General features: G+C 48.2%; 1 protein-coding gene across 3 annotated transcripts in view; it reads right to left on the bottom strand.

The window, feature by feature from the left end:
• Positions 1–16,466, bottom strand: part of IQSEC3 (IQ motif and Sec7 domain ArfGEF 3) — a 92,287-nt gene that overhangs the window by 15,269 nt on the left and 60,552 nt on the right. For all 3 annotated transcript variants that reach the window (XM_088055163.1, XM_088055164.1, XM_005530538.2), the window contains 2 exons: positions 11,066–12,144; positions 6,798–6,959 (listed from right to left, as the gene is read on the bottom strand). In XM_088055163.1, coding sequence (XP_087911289.1) covers positions 6,798–6,959; positions 11,066–12,144 — 1,241 coding nt within the window. The remainder of the gene's footprint in view (positions 1–6,797; positions 6,960–11,065; positions 12,145–16,466) is intronic.

The following is a 16,466-nucleotide window of genomic DNA, read 5'->3' as shown; positions in this document are numbered from 1 at the left end:
CTGTCCTGCTTACTGAGAAAAGTTGACCAGGCAGAAAGGACAGCTTAGGAAGAACATTTGATTCAAGCTTGGATTTGATTTATCTGACAAATCCTGTGCCAAAGGCCTGAAGAACAACTCCTAGTGGAGCCATCAGGTATCAAGCTGCTATTTCTGCTGCTAGACAGGCAGGAAGAAGGGTGGATCAAACTTGTCTGATACTTTTTGTATTTTAATTTGATTTGACACAGCAAAGTCCATATAAAGAGCCAGACAGCCTTGTGCTATGGGTCCACCATGTTCCTGCTACTCTTCTAGACAGCTGAAGTTTTGCAGCCTTCCCCAACTTCAGATTCCTGCACAGACTGGCTTTAACTTTCCAAATGCACTCTGGAAACTGTCAGACATCCCCTGAAATGCAGCACAACTTTTCTTTGTGAAACCCTTGCAAGGAGGTCATTTCTTTCCAAGCTAGAGACCATGGAAGCTGACAAAGGATACAAGAGTGGGGGGCTTGTGGACCTGATTTTTCTGAGCCTGAGAGAATTACAGCCTGTCAGTGGCTGATCTGTTCCCAAGGGAAAGTCTCTTGAGAGACCTTGTTCAAGGTCTAGCTTTGTAAAGAATTTCCTTTTCTCAAAACAGTTCTGTGCAGCTGTGGTTAGTGTGTTCTTCTCTTATCCCACCAATGGGATAAGAGGTGGTGTTCCCTTTACCAATCATGTAAAACCTGTAGCGTAATACCCTATAAAAGGCTGAAAAGTTAGGATAATAAAAGCTTTTCTGACCACCTTGTTCGGGTGCTGTGACTGAATCCACCATCCTAGTTTGTGTCCAGCAGCAACAGTGGCTCCCTGCATCCAAGGAATAAACCAACAGCTTATGTGCACATGCCAAAACTGGTGCTGAGTTCATTTTCCCACAAGCAGCTGGACACCTGTGAGATGCCTATTCCAGGACCACCAGGAGGCTTGAGGGATGGTGATACAGGAACACAGTAATCACCTTGTAAAATCTCATGTTTCAACAACTTCCTGCCCATGAACTTGCAACAAGCCACACAAATTGAGTTTGCAGTGCATCCAGAGATTCATTTGCAATAGATGACTTTGGATATTTGGATCATGTTGTTGAAGTGAGCAGGGAAATTGCTGGCTCCCTGCCTCATAAACAAGGTGGTGGGGGATGAGGACTCTTGTGCCACCTGTGTACATGAGGAGTTTGATCTGCCCTGAGGCACCTCACAACAACAAGCAGAGAATTCCACACCAGGTTCCAGGACCAAAGAGTGGGCTCCTAAATGGATTATTATACTTAGCCATTGTCTCTGCTGTAGCCTCCTTGGCTACAGGGAAAGATCCCCCCAAGAGTGGATGGACATAATGGCAAAAAAGCTGAGAGGATTTAGCACAGGGCTAAGCATGGCAAAAAAGCCTGTGGCAGAAGGGTTCAGTGAAGGCAGGAAGCAGCTGTATCATGTGGGGCTGGGATCTGCTCACCCAAGTGTAATGACCTATTTTCCAGCTTTTCTGCTCAGGTGACAATGCAGCAGGAGCTGGGATGCAACTAAAAGCATCTGTAATGAACCTGCAGCCTCCACTCAGGGAGGGAGCAAGGGGGGAGGCAGCCAGGTGGAAAGTTTAAACTCACAAGGCACAAAGATATTAATAAAAACCATCCCTTTTCTCAGCCTCCTTAATTCTGCAGGCTTTCTGAAGTTGAATCAGGATTTGGGTGAACTGTAGAAGAGCTCAGCTCAGCTCAGCTCCCTGGAAGGAGACTGCCCTGTACATGTGAACTGAACAGAAAGAAAAGTTAGCAGGACTCTGCAGTTCCATGCTCCAGTGGGGACAGGTGTGCATCCCAAGCCTGCCCTCCACACTCCCTTGGGCAGGACAGTCTCTACACTGGAGACCACGGCCCACACCACTCTGCCCTTTCTGGAGAATGCTACAGCAGGTGCATTGCTGGTTTTTGCCTGGGGCTCTCATGCCTACTCCCCCTCCCATGTGAGCTGCTGGAGCTCACATGGCTGCTGACTTGGGAATCTCCTCCTTCCTGAGCTTCCCTGGGGACCATCTGCACCTTCAGCCTGTACTGGCCTGGCATGGGAAGGCTGTTCTTACTCACACTTGGTGTGTGCTACAGCTCTGCTCTTCACATGTCACAGCCCTAACACGTTCTTCCCTCTGTCCTGGTTCCGTCACATCCTGATCTACTGCTCCTGCCCAAACCCTCTGGTGATGCAAGTCTCTTACTGACCCTCTGTAGCATCCCCAGTGAGAAGAGGAAAGAAGCCTAGTTTGGGCTAACCTGACAAGTCCATTCTGTCTGTCCAAGAGGAACCCAATCTGTCTCCCCCCAGCTCTGCACTTACTCAAGAGCAGTTTTTCTCTCCCTTACTTTCCATGACAGAAAGAGAAGATAGCACAGGCTTGACAGACAGGAGATCTGCTCACCCCCAGGGAGAATGTCTCCAACAGCAACTTCCACTCCTAACAGCAGCCAGACCCCAACTCAGCACAATGTTTCCTCTGCTGGAATCCCTGCCCATTTCTCCTCTGACATCTGCACTCCCAGGTCCCACGAGCTGAACACAAACCATCCACTACCAGCACAGCTGACTCTGTTCATGAAATCACTCACATTATCTTGTTCATGAATGAGCTATAAATGGAAGCAATTCCTGAGTCAGGAACAGGTGGAGGGGAAGAATGGACTAAAGTGAAGGAAAGTATGAAGGAAGGAGAAAAAAAAAAGCAACAAGTAAACACAGAATGAAGAAAGGATGCAAGAATGATGATATGTCTCCAATTAAAACTATGGGTTAATGCCTTGGGCCTGTTTCAAAGAAACAGAATTATTTTTCTGCAGTACTTGACAAGTAGATTTGATTGAAACTGCTCAGTACCACAAAGGTGCTTTAATGGGCCAGGCTACCTCTCTCCAGCTGTATTCCCTGGACTGGCTGACACTGAAGCCTTGGGGCAGGTCCCCAGTGACTCCCTCTCACTGGCTGCAGAGGAAGGACATCCTTGGGTCTTACTGTGGGATGCAGATCACAGTGAATGGTTGTTCTGTGGGATGCTGAAAATAGGTTACAAGTGGGATTTATGCCCTGTAACACAAAATGCCTAAAAGCTGGTCGTCTGAACTAGCACACTGAGAAAAACAACACTCTTGAGGGCCCTGGGTCTCTCCACTGACAAAAGGAATTCATAAATCTCTAGAAGACACTAAACTTGGTGGTGGCCCACAACAGGTGAGATATATCCTAGTTTTAAAGATTGGGGTCTTTTCTAAACAAGAAAATTACATACTGCATCTTCCTAAAGAGACAGACCTGAGTGGTTCAGTGTTATCAATGTGTGTGTGTGTGTGTGTGTGTCAATTATAGTCAGAAACTGTAGAAAATCTCCTGCTCTCTCTGTTGTTCCTCTGGCTAGCATGTAGAACTACTTGTTAATAATCCAGACACCTTTTCTGAGTTCCAAGGAAATCAGTTAAAGGTTGGAAGATAAGAGCAGGAAGATGGAAGGGAGATTATAATTTCAGGGCATTTAGGTGCTGGGCATGAAGGTGTGGGAAGGCAAAATAGCACACCAAAGTGCTCAATCCTCATAAAATGCTTACCTCACCTAAACCCTTGCCCTTTTACATAAAAGGCTTTGCAACCAGCATAGCACTTCTCTGGAGTTTTATGTTTGCTAGGTGGGCAGTAAAGTGGGATTGTGTTCACAGTGGCAAATTCTGCTGTGCACTCCTGAGCTCTGCTGTTGGACAGCAGGAACAGGCAGAGGCTGCCTTGTCTGTCAGCCAGAACAGCTCCAATACCTGCAGAGGCCAAGAGAACTCTGCACAGTACAGACTTGTGCCTGGACATTACAGCTGAGTCTGGAGTTTGTAACCTGGGCAGCTCTGCCCTGCCTCCAAATGCACAAGGGAGGCTGACACTTTTGCAGATGTTTTAAAAGCTGTCCTATTATTTATTCATGCAGCTGGGTTAATTCAACCTGGCTGCAATAGAAACATTGCTTACAATACACAATTGCAACATAAGTTTTCACATCGAGCGAAAGCTAAACTAACACAGCAAGTGGCATCAATAATTGAAATTGCTTTGGGGAGGTAGAGGAGGCTCCAGGGTCAGGTTTGGGATGTGAAGGAGCACAGACATCTCTGCCTGCATACAGGCTTGCTCACTGCAGGTGATCAGAGCCTGTCCAAGCCCTGCTGCCTGCTCACAGCCACCCTGCCTGGACATTTGACCTCAGCAGGACTAAGTGCCTGATCTTCCTCTACCCATTTGGGCCACAGAAATGTCTGTGGTATTGGGCAAATTGTGCAAAAGCTACTGTATGAGCTCTCCTGTCTGCCACATGCTCTCTGGGGAATATGATGTACCTTAACACTGCTAAGCGTGGGTGGATGTGGGGACAGCAAGGCAGTCCCTGCAGAGTCTGTTCTCCCGGCCTGTGTCAGTGTTCCTGAGCTAGTTTGATGGGACTTGGATGGGGAATGAGAACCAGACTAGGTCTCAGACAGTTCTAAAATGCCAAAAGGTCTTTGATCTGCCTCTTGTTCCCATAGAAACTGCTCATAAGTTGTGACCAGCCCTTGAGATACAGTGCACTGGAAATGCCAGCACACCACACTACACTGCTAGCCCTCTTCTTGCAGCAGGGACAGAAAAAATATCCAGGATTATCATTCTGGGCCATGATTTCTCCTTTCAATGCCTCATTTCCAAAGCATTGGATTGGCATTGGGTGTGCAGCCATTGCCCATCCAGCTCTCACGAGCAGCCAACGAAAAATTTCCCTGCAAAACCCACCAAGCATGCTCAACCATACCCCCAGGCGCAGAACTGGTACAGGAAGAAAACACCTTCAAATGGCACAACTACAGCCAGCTGAATGTGCATGTTTTTTCCTTCCTGTTTTAGAACATTCTGCATTTATTTTAAGTCTACTTTTATCTTTGCCTTTAAGGAGGACGAATCAGCCATTTACTGTGAAGAGGGGATGGCAGCACAGATTGTTAGTGCAAGCCCATCATCTGTTGCCTGGAGAGATCAGGCACAGGTCTGAGCCCTGTACTCAGACCCAGTTGTTTGGTCCATGTTCAGGTACACACAGTCCCTGCCCAAGATGAATCCAGGTACACACAGCCTCAATATCTCGGTCCCCACCTTTCAGCCTTGTTTTCCACAGATGTTAATAGGATGGGCAAGGTCACTCCTTCACTGAACATCTGGAGTGTTACCATGAGAGGGGCAGTGGAAACATCGAGTAATGAGCATGATGGAGCAGTGGCCCCCATGCCTCATGCAGAAACAGGACAGGCAACCCCAATGCAGCAGCTCTGGGCACGGAGGCTGGGAGGCTGACACCAGGATTTGCAATAGGGACTGCCCCCATGAGCTGCTGACACTGAGTTTGTAGTCCCATGTGAGGCAGAGAAACACAGTCATTTGCAGGGATGATGCCAAATTTAGGATTACAAGGAAGTGTCAGCCTATTGTTGCAGTGCAGAGACTAGGTTTGGGCTTGAGCAGATTATCTGCCAGGGAAAGCAGCCCACACAATGCTTAGTGGAGAAAAAGAAGCAATTACTGCTTTTAATTGTAGTTCTCAGCGTGAGGACACTGGACAGCACGTGTATCTTATTGCTGGACAAATCTTTACTTCTACAGTACATTGAAAAAAAGAGATGAACCAAAGGTTAGATAGGCACCTGCAGCAATAAGAAGCAGCAATTGCAGCTGGAATTAATGTTAAAATTTAGGCCTAGATTTGGCTCTTGAACTTTGGCATCCTCCAGCCTTCCTCTGGAGTAGAAGGGGTTTGGAGTTTCTGTATGGTTTGGCTCAAGAGAAACCACTGCCAAATTCAAGGGGAATAGAGAACATATTGGAGAATGGAAAAATGCAATAAAGGACCCAGTACAAATGACTTTCCACCTAATGGAAAGGCAGCTCTCACTAAGAGTTGTGCTTCTGCATAATAAAAGTGCTGCCAGCTGAGTGCTGGCCTTGAAATGGGTCTCTGAATGAGCTATACTTGAAAGAGAGAGGTGTAGGCTGAGAGATGCATGGCTTGTGACCAGGAGAGGGTCATGGTGACAGAATTGAAGGTAACAATCTAGCAAAGGCAGCCACTGAATAGAAGCAGGAAGGAAACCTCAGACTTTGTTCTGAAAAGGGCCAGCTCAGCTGGTTGGAGATTTTGGAGTGGGGATGTTCCTCAGTGCTCTGTGGCTGCTGTGGCAATGACGAGCCCTTAGCAGCATGTTTTCATATCCTCATCACCACAAACAGGACCTCGTAATTATCCTCATAATGCAGTTGGACAAACTCAAAGGGCCATAATTGCCAACCTGGACAGGAAGAGAACTGAGTATGTAGCCAGCGTTCAATTCTCCCTGCCAGTCCCACAGCAAGGAGCAGATATTTTTCCTCCTCTGCCTCTCTTAGTACTTCCCAGAGGGCACCAGAGGCTCTATATATGGATGGGATGAGACCCCAGCCAGTCTCCCAGCCCCCAAACCTACCAGCATCAGGAGTGCTGAGCTCCTGCCAGGTGACTGCAGACCTGCTGAGGAGGGACTGAAATGAAAGAACTGATGGTATGAAGGGTGAAACACATAGCTGGGAAATGTGTTGAGGGATGCCGAATAGGGACTGGCAGTGGTGGAGTTCCTGGAGAGTGGGGTGAAGGGGCATGGAGGACAAAGTGCTTGCAGGTGCAGCCAGGGGCAGAGTGGGCTGGCAACTCTTTTAGAGTGCAGGGAGGAGGGGAAGAGATTTCCACACTTACTCCAGGACGTCCCTGTTGAACTGCTTCTTGCTGTTGCCCAGGAACTCCCCAATCATCTGGCGGCTGAGGCCCTTCCGCTGCAGCAGAAAGTGTGCCACCCCAATGGGGGTGTCGGGGATGAAGCCTCGGGAGATCAGGAACTGGATCCCTTTGTCTGGGTTTCTGGAAGGGAAGGACAGAGACATGGTGAGTTTGCATGATCTCTTGGAGGTGTTGTTGCCTCTGGCTCACCCCATGGCTTGCATCAATGCAGCCCTTGGTGTGCGCCTGGGCTCCTGTGGGTCCACGTGTGTGTCAGGAATGGGACTGGTTGGGACGAGGAAAAGTGACTTGCTGTGTGCCCCCCTAGCTGCTGCTGAGGACAAAAAGATTTCATAGGACCTGCTGTGTCACTTGCAGCACCTGCTGTCACCTGGGAATCAGGTGACAGGTAAGTGGCAGGTAAGTGGCATCCCACTGCCCAAAGGACCCTGCTGCATTGAACCGTGCCTCCTTAGGGACTCTTCTGCCATCCATCCGCTCCAGGGCCAAAGGCTCTTTCCTCTGTGAAGAGACTTAGGAGATATTGCTGCCATGGTCTATGGGAAAACTAGGCTCAAGACTCCAAGGGGGATAACCAAAAGTGAACACTTTTTCTGTTAAAAAAAATTGTTTTTCATACATTTTCAACATTCATTGTTGAGTGATACCTTTTTACCTTCCTCACCTGAGCTTGAGGTTGGCTGTCTGAACAGAAATCCCCTACTCAGATTTGCTTATCTCCACTTCCCTCACTCTCAGCTGTATTTTTCTTCCCTTCTCTATTGATTCACACCCTCAGGCAGAAATCTTTGTGTGTGAGAGAAAGCACCCAGAGAACACTTTGTCAGAAGAAGGGAGGGAGCAGCTCCCAGACAGGGCTTTTCTCCCTCTGTGGCTGTGAGCATCTCTCTGAGAACAGGTCTGGTGCTGAGTGGGCCTGATTGCCTGGCTGTGGGAGTGATTTTCTGCTTCTTAATGTGCCAGTGTCTGTGCTTGCACACACAGCTCTTACAGAAGCAGAGTGGTTTGGGTTGGGAGTCTACTCCAACCCTCCTGCAGTGGGTGGGGACATTTTTAACTAGATGAGGTTGCTCAGAGATCCTTCAACCTGATCTTGTATATCTTCAGAGATGAGGCATCCACCACCTCTCCGGGCAACCTGTGCCAGTTTCTTCCTTACATCTAATTGAAACTGGCCCTCCTTCACTTTAACTAATCATCAGCCCTGGTTCTATTGCCAGAGGCCCTGATAAAACATGTGTCCCCATCTCTCTGTCCTGGTTTATAAGCCCCTGTGTATCCTGGGAGTGGCTGTGAGCCTGTGTGGTGCCTGTGTCACAGCGCAGACAAGAACAAATGTACGTGTGTATTGTGCAGGAAGTTTATATTTCAGTCTGCCCCACTGAGGGCTCTCTGGCATGATGCACTGTGCTGAGGTGAATCACTGCAAAGGCAGGAAGATTGCCGCGTTTCTTTGGTTCTCACTGGTGAGAACCACTCACTGGTGAGTGGAGAGAGGTAAGAGGGTGACTTCATGAAATGATGTCTTACTTCCATCATTAATCCAAATTCAGGGTTCTTCATCAAGGCTCAAGGAGTGAGTTTGCTCAGGCAGTTTCAGGGGCGAGGAAAAGAATAGGATGAGATTTCAGAGCACGTGAATGCATGATCTGCACAGGCACAGACTGTGACATTGTCAGGTGGTGAAATATGTGGGTGAGCAACATATGTCTAACAACTATAAGGGGATCAGCATCCAACAGAATGGCCTGCTCCTTACAGCGGCCTCACGGGCAAGTGAAAAGTAGATGGGCTTGAAATAGTTCTGCCTGCTCTGTAATGTCAAAAGAAAATATCCTGGGCAGTGTGGCCTCCTTGGGGAGAGGGCTGCAGGAACAATCAGCCAATTAAATTTATAAACAGGAGAGGTACAAGATTTTATATTGAAAACCCCAGGCCTTCTTCAGGGAAAAGCAACAGTGCACCTTCTTTATTACCAGCCTGGAGCTCCTGGTTCACCACTGGAGAGTACAGGTAAAGTTCCCTGCTAAGGACAAAGGTGGTATGACTGGGACACAAGTCAAACTAAGCAACAGGGATCCATAAAATGCACATCCACCTGCACACTTTGGTATTTAGCAAGGGATGGTGTGGTGTTCGCAACATGAGGATGAACTCAGTTAGACCTGTGTGATTCCAAAGTCACTGGACTGACTTTGGACCCACTCCAGAGGAGCTGAGAGCTGAATATGGCCAGAAAAACGCACACCCTGGCATGGATGTGCAGGTCTCAGTAGAGGTGGTACACACAATGGCATCAGAGGATGCAGGATAAAACAGTCCAACTGTGACAGCCCTCCTGCACTGCCTAGTCTATAACTCAAATATTCTTTCACTAACAGCAGCCTTTCATCAGTTTTTCCCAGGATTCAATTTGTTCTCCACAAGATCCTGATAGCAATGCAGCATCTCTGCCACTGAACACGTGCAGAGGTATTCCCATGTAGTGCAGCATGCAGCTTTTACCCAGATGTGCAGCAGACAACTCTTCTCCCCTCTCTCCTGAGCCTGGGCCCTGATATTCATTGTTGGTGTTGCAGGGGTGTTAAGCAGAGCCAGTAAATGCTGCGGGATTCCTGCTGGCTTTCCCTCTGCCCACACAGCCAGCTGCCCACACACACTGAGCTGTTACAGCAGTGCTGCATGATGGAGCACTCACCATTCCAGGGATTTCACCCCCTCACGGTGCAGCAGGGGAGGGGAAAGTGCTACCGCATCCGTGTGCTTCCAGAGGCCTGCCCCAAGGCAGAGCACTGCCTTCCAAAAATGCAAGACAGGGCCAGATAGACTGTGGCAGACTCCACTAGAAACTGCAGGCTTTCAGCTCCTGCTCCAGGGAAAGCCAGGAAAATGGATGCACACACGCACACACACACACAGCCTGAGCTCCACACCCTGCGGATCAGTGCCCACATCCCAAACCCCACAACAGTAAACTGGCTTCTTCCTGGAAATAGACAGGGAAAGCAACAAACAAATCACTGCAGAAATCTTAATGGCCCTTGCAGCCCCTTGGATAGGAAGTCACAAGGGGGGCCACATGTCCCAGAGATACTGCTCAGAGATTGAGGAAAGCCATCATTCCCCAGAGCTAACAGGTTATTTTCCTTACTCCTGTCCTTCAACCCGTACTCAGAACTGGAAATATGTCCTTCTCAGTTCTGTAAGAGTCCCAAATCTGTCTGACCTAATATCACTTCACTTCTGGATGTGCTCTGAGACCAGCCCTAAAAACCTCTCTTGCTGGTGCCTGCCTCCTGGAGTCCACAGCCTCCATGGTACACACACATAAATCCCATGCATTGTCCCTTTGTCTGTGGCAAACTTCTGCCTAGGACTGGATAATGATCAGTCCTTGCTTTGACTAAAATGCCCACGCTAACCTGTGGAAAAATGTTCTAAAGTGGGTACATTACATCCTCATTATTAGGGGACTCAAATGGAAACAGAGATATGAGAGTGTGATGATAAAGCAAAACCCAGTACTTCTCGTGGCTTGCTTAGATGAGAAAAGCCTCATCAAAAGGAAAGGAGCAAATCTAAATCTCCTTAAGGGAGCTCAGCTTCTTTCTGCCAATCCACGTGTGGCCCTGTGAGTTAACCTCTTCTGATGGTAACCTCTGCTCTGCTTTTACTTTCACACCTACAGCCTTCTCATAGGATATCAAACTCAGATATGTGAGAGACAGGTGACTAAACCTGGTCTGTCAGGTGAAAATCTACCCAAGTATCTGAAGGAAAATGACAGCCAGAGATGTAATTTTGTCATTATGACTCATACTGGGCTAAGCTCAGCTCTACCTCTGTCTTTACTTGGAATTACCCCATGTTAAGTAACCAGGGCTGGGTTTACAGTCCCAGCTATGTTTGTTCCTTTGCAACCGAGTGGAGCAGAGCCATCCCAGGCTCAGCTGGTGGATGCCACATGGGCAGCAAGTGGATCAGTGGATTGTGAGAGCATGGGCACTACTCATGGCCTTGTTCTTCTGTTAGGCAGAAAAGAAGGACAGTACTTGGGAGGATTTAGGGAAAGAGCTTCTGGGAAGCCAACCTGTGTTGTGCATTGCATACCCAGATGGTCACGCCCTTGAATGCAAACAAAGACCTGGAGATGGATCTAGACCAAGAGCCTCATCAGTTCCTAAGAGGCATAACACAGGCTGGGAAACAGAGGAAGAGTCACTCACATGTTAAAGAGGTTCAGTCCAATGCGGTAAAGGCGTTTCCTCATGGTGTCTGTGGAAAGTGTGGGGGACTTGCAGCTGGCTGGGTTCTCGCAGTGGTACCTCGGGAGACTGAGGATCATGGCCTGCAGGGCTTCTTTTGAGGACACCTCAGAGGCTGACTTGGCTGAAGTGGAGGTGCTGCTGCTGCTCAGCTGCTCTGAGTTGTCTGCATTCTCAGACTCAGAGCCTTTGCTTTGCCCTGCCTCATTGCTTGCATCAAACTGGAGCTTCTGCACCGCCATCTGATCCGGCTCAGCACCGCTGTCCCCCGTGCCATTGGTACTGACATCCACCTCGGTGGAAGGGAGGCTGTTCTCAGGTAAGCTCTCTGGGGCAGGTGGTAGTTCACTGCCTTCTCCCTCCCCTTCTCCTGGGCTTTCTTCAGCCTTGGCAGCTGGAGAGGGCCCAGCCTGGTCACCGCTGCTGAGACAGTTTGCCATGGACACCGAGGTAGATGATGAGACAGAGATGTTCTTGTTGTCGATCTGAACCGTGACATCTCGGAAAGCCATCATGAGAGTGCTGCTGCTCTTGGGTAGAGTATCTGGCAGGAGACCTTCCTCCTTCTCCTGATCCTGCAGCTCAGCTTCTAAGTCTTGGTTTGGCTGCATGGAGCTAGCGCTGAAGGTCTCCCTGATCTGGTACGAGCCCCCATCTTGCAGGGAGCACATGGTCTTCAGGCTCCAGGTACTGAGGGCATCGTCGATGGATTTGGCCAGGGACTGAACTTGTTCTGTGAAGGAGTCCTCCAGCTCGGTCAGTGCCCCACTGATGGTGGCTGGCAAGGATGGGGATCTCACCAGTGGGATGCCCACAAAGTTGTACCCCTCCACCAGGGCTTTCTCCGCAGAGAAGCTCTCCGAGTTCTGGACGCGGACTTTCCTCAGGGAGATGCGGCGTGGCATGCGGCTCTCCAGCAGGGAGTTGCGGATCTTCTCAAAGTTCTTGCTGAGCTGGTACTGCCGGAACGCGGTCTGGATGGTGCAAGCTGCCCTGCGAGACACCAGGTGGCCGCCGTACTTGTGCTCTAGCATTTCGATCTGAAAAACAGAGAACAGAGACGTCGGTTTTTGCTTATTGCCTCCTGATGGCTTCTTGTCACCCCACTTCCCACACTGATCAGTTTTCAATGACTGTCAGAGGAACTTCTGACACTGAATCAGCTTTTCCCTGCAATGCCATGCCCCTGATTTTGGCAGAAGGTTCCCATTTGGGCATGACTGGCTAAATCATCAGCACTACGATCACAGCTGTAACAGGATCCTGCCTCTTCCTGGAGTGCCAGTCATAACAGCTGGAGCCTTCAGGTGCCTTTTCCTTGCAGACTCACTTCTGATGGCCTTTAGGGCAAATTCATCGTTGCAAATACAATGTTCCAGCAATGTGTCTTCCTGCTCAGCCCTGCTCTGGTCATGTCAAGCTTTATCTCTTGTATCAGAAATGTTACTAATGCCTCTCCCCTCCTCAGCAACCTTAGGAAATACTCTCAGTGAAACTAGAAATCATTCAGAGAAAAGGAAGAAAATTTAATTTTTAAATGCAGAGAATGGTGGCTTGATCTAGCAGTTAGTGAGAAACATAAACTTCCATACAAGCTAGTGGAGGCTGCGTTTGTTCTGAGTTTGTGTCTTTTAAAAAGCATTCTGAATCCCAAAGTGTCTTCCTTTTTGATATCTGAGTTTTTCAAGTGTCAGCCAGCAATGAAAAGAAAAATACCCAGAAAAAGAAAGACTCTCAGTTTTGAAAGGTAAAAAAATCTGAATTTTAAATGTTGAGACAAGATACTAAAAACAAGTAGAAGGAGAATTTACCTGAGCTGGTAATGACAAACACAAGTAAATACATCGACACACACCATCTCAACTGACTTCAGCAAAGCAGGTACGTATGGTCTCTCCTGTAGTCTAGAATTTAAACTTCCTGGTAATCCCTCCACTCTTCCTCTGCAGCTGGGTTTTCACTAACAAGCTCCAGGAATGACAAAGGATTTGGTTCCAATGAGTGACTGACAGAGGACAAGGGGCACAGTGTGAAGATGAAGGTGGAAGATGGGGTTAAAAAAAAAGAAGAATTAACTCAAACTGCCTTCACTGAGGTTTAGGCTGAACTATGAGCTAAAGTCTACATTACTGGCACTTCACAGGGCAGAGTGCAGGTGCAGACTGTAGTGTTAATACATGTGTGCACACACGTGGAAAAACCAAAAAAAGATGAAGAGCAGGACTGGGAGTGCTGGTGAAGTCAGTCCTCAATTAGCAGAGGATTCGCTGCATCACTCGTGTGGTGAATATGAGCTCGTTAGCAGAACCAAAGGACGAGTTTTACTGACTGCATCCTCATCCCCAGACATAGCACTTGTCCCTCACCATGCCCTGCTGGCCCAGTACTCACAGCCTGAAAAAACTCAGATCCACAAGATCCGGGTTTGCGTGCAAATTAGTTTCACAGTCAGAGTGAGACAGAGGCACGAGCCTCAGCTCACAGAGTCACGTCCTGTCACCTGCTTCCTCCTTCTTTTTCATAACATGGTGTAAGTTACAGATAACAACATCAGTGGGTGATGTAGGTACATGTGATGACCTGGTCTGAAAGCTGTGAGAAGTGTAAATGACCTTTGGAATCTTTCCGATACTAACTCCTCTGGAAGCAGGGGAAGATAATGTGACCTTGGGAGATGGCAGGCAGAGAGGAACAACATTAGCCCAGGCATTTTGTGCCTGCACTGGTATCCTGGCCTTGGAGCAAGGCCTGGGATGCTGACATTTATGGGAGAGAGTGGGATGGGGAGCACATCCTTTCGCATTCCCCTCTCTGGACATGGAGCAGGGACTTTGCCTTGTGCTCAAACATCAGGTAGGCTTCTGTTTTCTGTCTGCCTTGCCCTTGAGCTCAGGGTCTGTCCAAGGCAAACATAAAAGCCCAGCACGCACAAATAGCAGCAATTTTCTTAGCAATGGGGTTGGCCACCACAGTTGCAGAGGTACCTAGCTCAGAGCTCTGCTTACCTCTAATTTAAAGAACATTTGCCTAATAATTTCACTGCTGCCCTCCCAGAAAAGGTCTGCATAAATGTTGCTAAAAATCACCCCCACAATAATCACGGATACAGTGTCATTTACCACAAGACCTGGCAGCAGGCCTTTTGGATAAACAAGGACATCTTAAATCCTGCCATAAAACCAACACTCCTGACTTGTGTTTAAAGTTGGCTTGCCTGGAAAGAGACTGAACTATCCCTTGGCCCATTCCTTCAGGATGAAGGCTCATGCAGATAAATGTAAATTAAACCAGTAACCTGCAAAGGCCCAACCCAGACAGTTATTATTGACAACTGACCGTGAGCACTTAAAATAATGATCTGGTTAATGAAAATGTAGAGCTAATTGTGTTAGGAGGGAAAGAGGAACAAATGGGAGGGACAGAATAACAGTAAAATGCAAAATAAAGCAGAAGCAAGAGCCTTACAATTATCTGAGGTTTCCAAGGAGGTGACAGCCATTCTGAAAACATGAAATTCATATGCTCTGATCTTATTAGAGGCCAAGACAAGATGTCATTGCTGATCTGAAATAAAAGGCCAGTTTATCTCATGCAAGGACAGTGCCAAAAACGGCAGACTTTAATAGCTAGTGAGGGGATCCTTCTGTAGGTTTAAAGGAACAGAGCAAGCTGTCAGTACCTCGATAAAAAACATCAGCAGGCAGTGGCTTTTTGCAGTCCATAATCTCAGTCCTCCTAAAGAACTAAGGCATTAAGGAGCAGAACAAGATCTGAAGTGAGAGGACTCCACAACTAGTCTGTTTTCTAGCTCATACTGGGGTGCAAGACTGGGTTCTGCCAGCCTTGGGTCCGCTGCCAGCTGGCACTGTCCAAAGCAAGGGGGGTCCTACAGCACCTTTCAGCAGGCATGACAGGGACAGGGACAGCTCCAAGGGATGCTTGAGAAGACTGGCAGAGCCAGATGCAGCATCCCCTTAGAGAGAAGTGCCCTTCCCATCCTTGTCTGGTAGCAGTGGGTCTCTGTCTCCTTTTCCTTGCTGTAGCCCAGCCGTTTGCTGCTTACTGATGTCTGAGCCGTACTCATCTGCTGTCAGATCGAGCTAACTGACAGTCCAAAGGAATTAAGGATTTCACACAGCTGTAGCCTGTGTTCTTCCTCTCCAGAGGAGGAAAGGGCATCTGTTAGCACCACAGCAGTCACTGGTAATGGAGATGTATGTCTGGATGGCTGGAGGAACCTTCTCTTCCCATCTGAGAGGCGAGAAAGGCCAGGCATGATTGGCCTTCTCTCGCTCCTAATAAACCCCTTGAATCACAAGTAATTGCCTACTTAAAGCTACTCTTCTCTGGGGAATGATCCGACAGCCAGAGCCAAAGGAATGGAAAAGCAGGAGGGGGGTCGGGGGGATTTCAAAGAATAATTAGCTTAGTATATTTCTGGTCCTCAGTATGAACACTCGTTCTGAGCAATTCAGGCCTTGTGGCTGAATTAGAAATGGCTGTGAAATATCCACTGCCATGAAGGAATACACATGAAGGGAGATTTAACAAGGTCAAGGCAAGCCAAAAGGCAAGCCAAACTGCAGGCCTGGATATGGGCAAACATTTGAGGTGCACACCCCGTGGCTTTGTTGCCCATAGGCATAAATTTATAACCCTTCCAGGAGAGACCATGGCCTGATCTTATTCTCAGCTAGCACTGGTTTTCCACACAGGTTGCCACTGAGCATGGTGACGTGCCCCCATGTTATAACCTGAGAAGAATCAGGCTCAGGGACAGAATCTGAGTTGCTCAAGGCAATGCATGCATCTCAAAATATTAGAAAAAAAAAAGGAAGACATGCAAAGCATACATGTTCTCTATCAGTCAATGCTTCTCCCTCCATCCAGCCTCTCACAATGGAAGGACATTGCTATAAGGGATATTTGTTAATGGAGTGTTTTCCTTCAGCCATGGGACACCTGCTGCCCTTCAGCACAGCCCGAGAGTATGTGTGACCGAAAACATGCTTCTCTTTCCTGTGGTCCCATGCATTTTCCCAACATTACAACAGAGTCTGAGCACAGGGGAACTTTAGTACTTGAGTCTCTGTTCCAGCCTCCCAGCACAGAGTACTTCTGCTCTGTGCACTGTCAGAATTCTCTGTTTCATGGGGCAGGGAGCAAGGAGAGCCATGAAGCCACTCACCAACTCTTTAGGATGATGCTGAGGGGTAACGACTGATGCGAGCCTTGCAGAGGAGGCTGCACTTTACCTTCCTTCCTTACTAGTGCTCAGTCCTCTCTCAAAAGGTAAATGTGACTTCAATTGTGCAGTGACACTAAAAATGTCTCCTTCCACCTGTTTCTCTTACTGTAGATT

This window comes from Pseudopodoces humilis, chromosome 5, assembly GCF_049639895.1.
Source record: "Pseudopodoces humilis isolate 2021_Gansu_Grassland_sample_001 chromosome 5, ASM4963989v1, whole genome shotgun sequence".
Classification (NCBI taxonomy): Eukaryota; Metazoa; Chordata; class Aves; order Passeriformes; family Paridae; genus Pseudopodoces; species Pseudopodoces humilis.
This window is presented reverse-complemented; position numbering and strand designations above follow the sequence as displayed.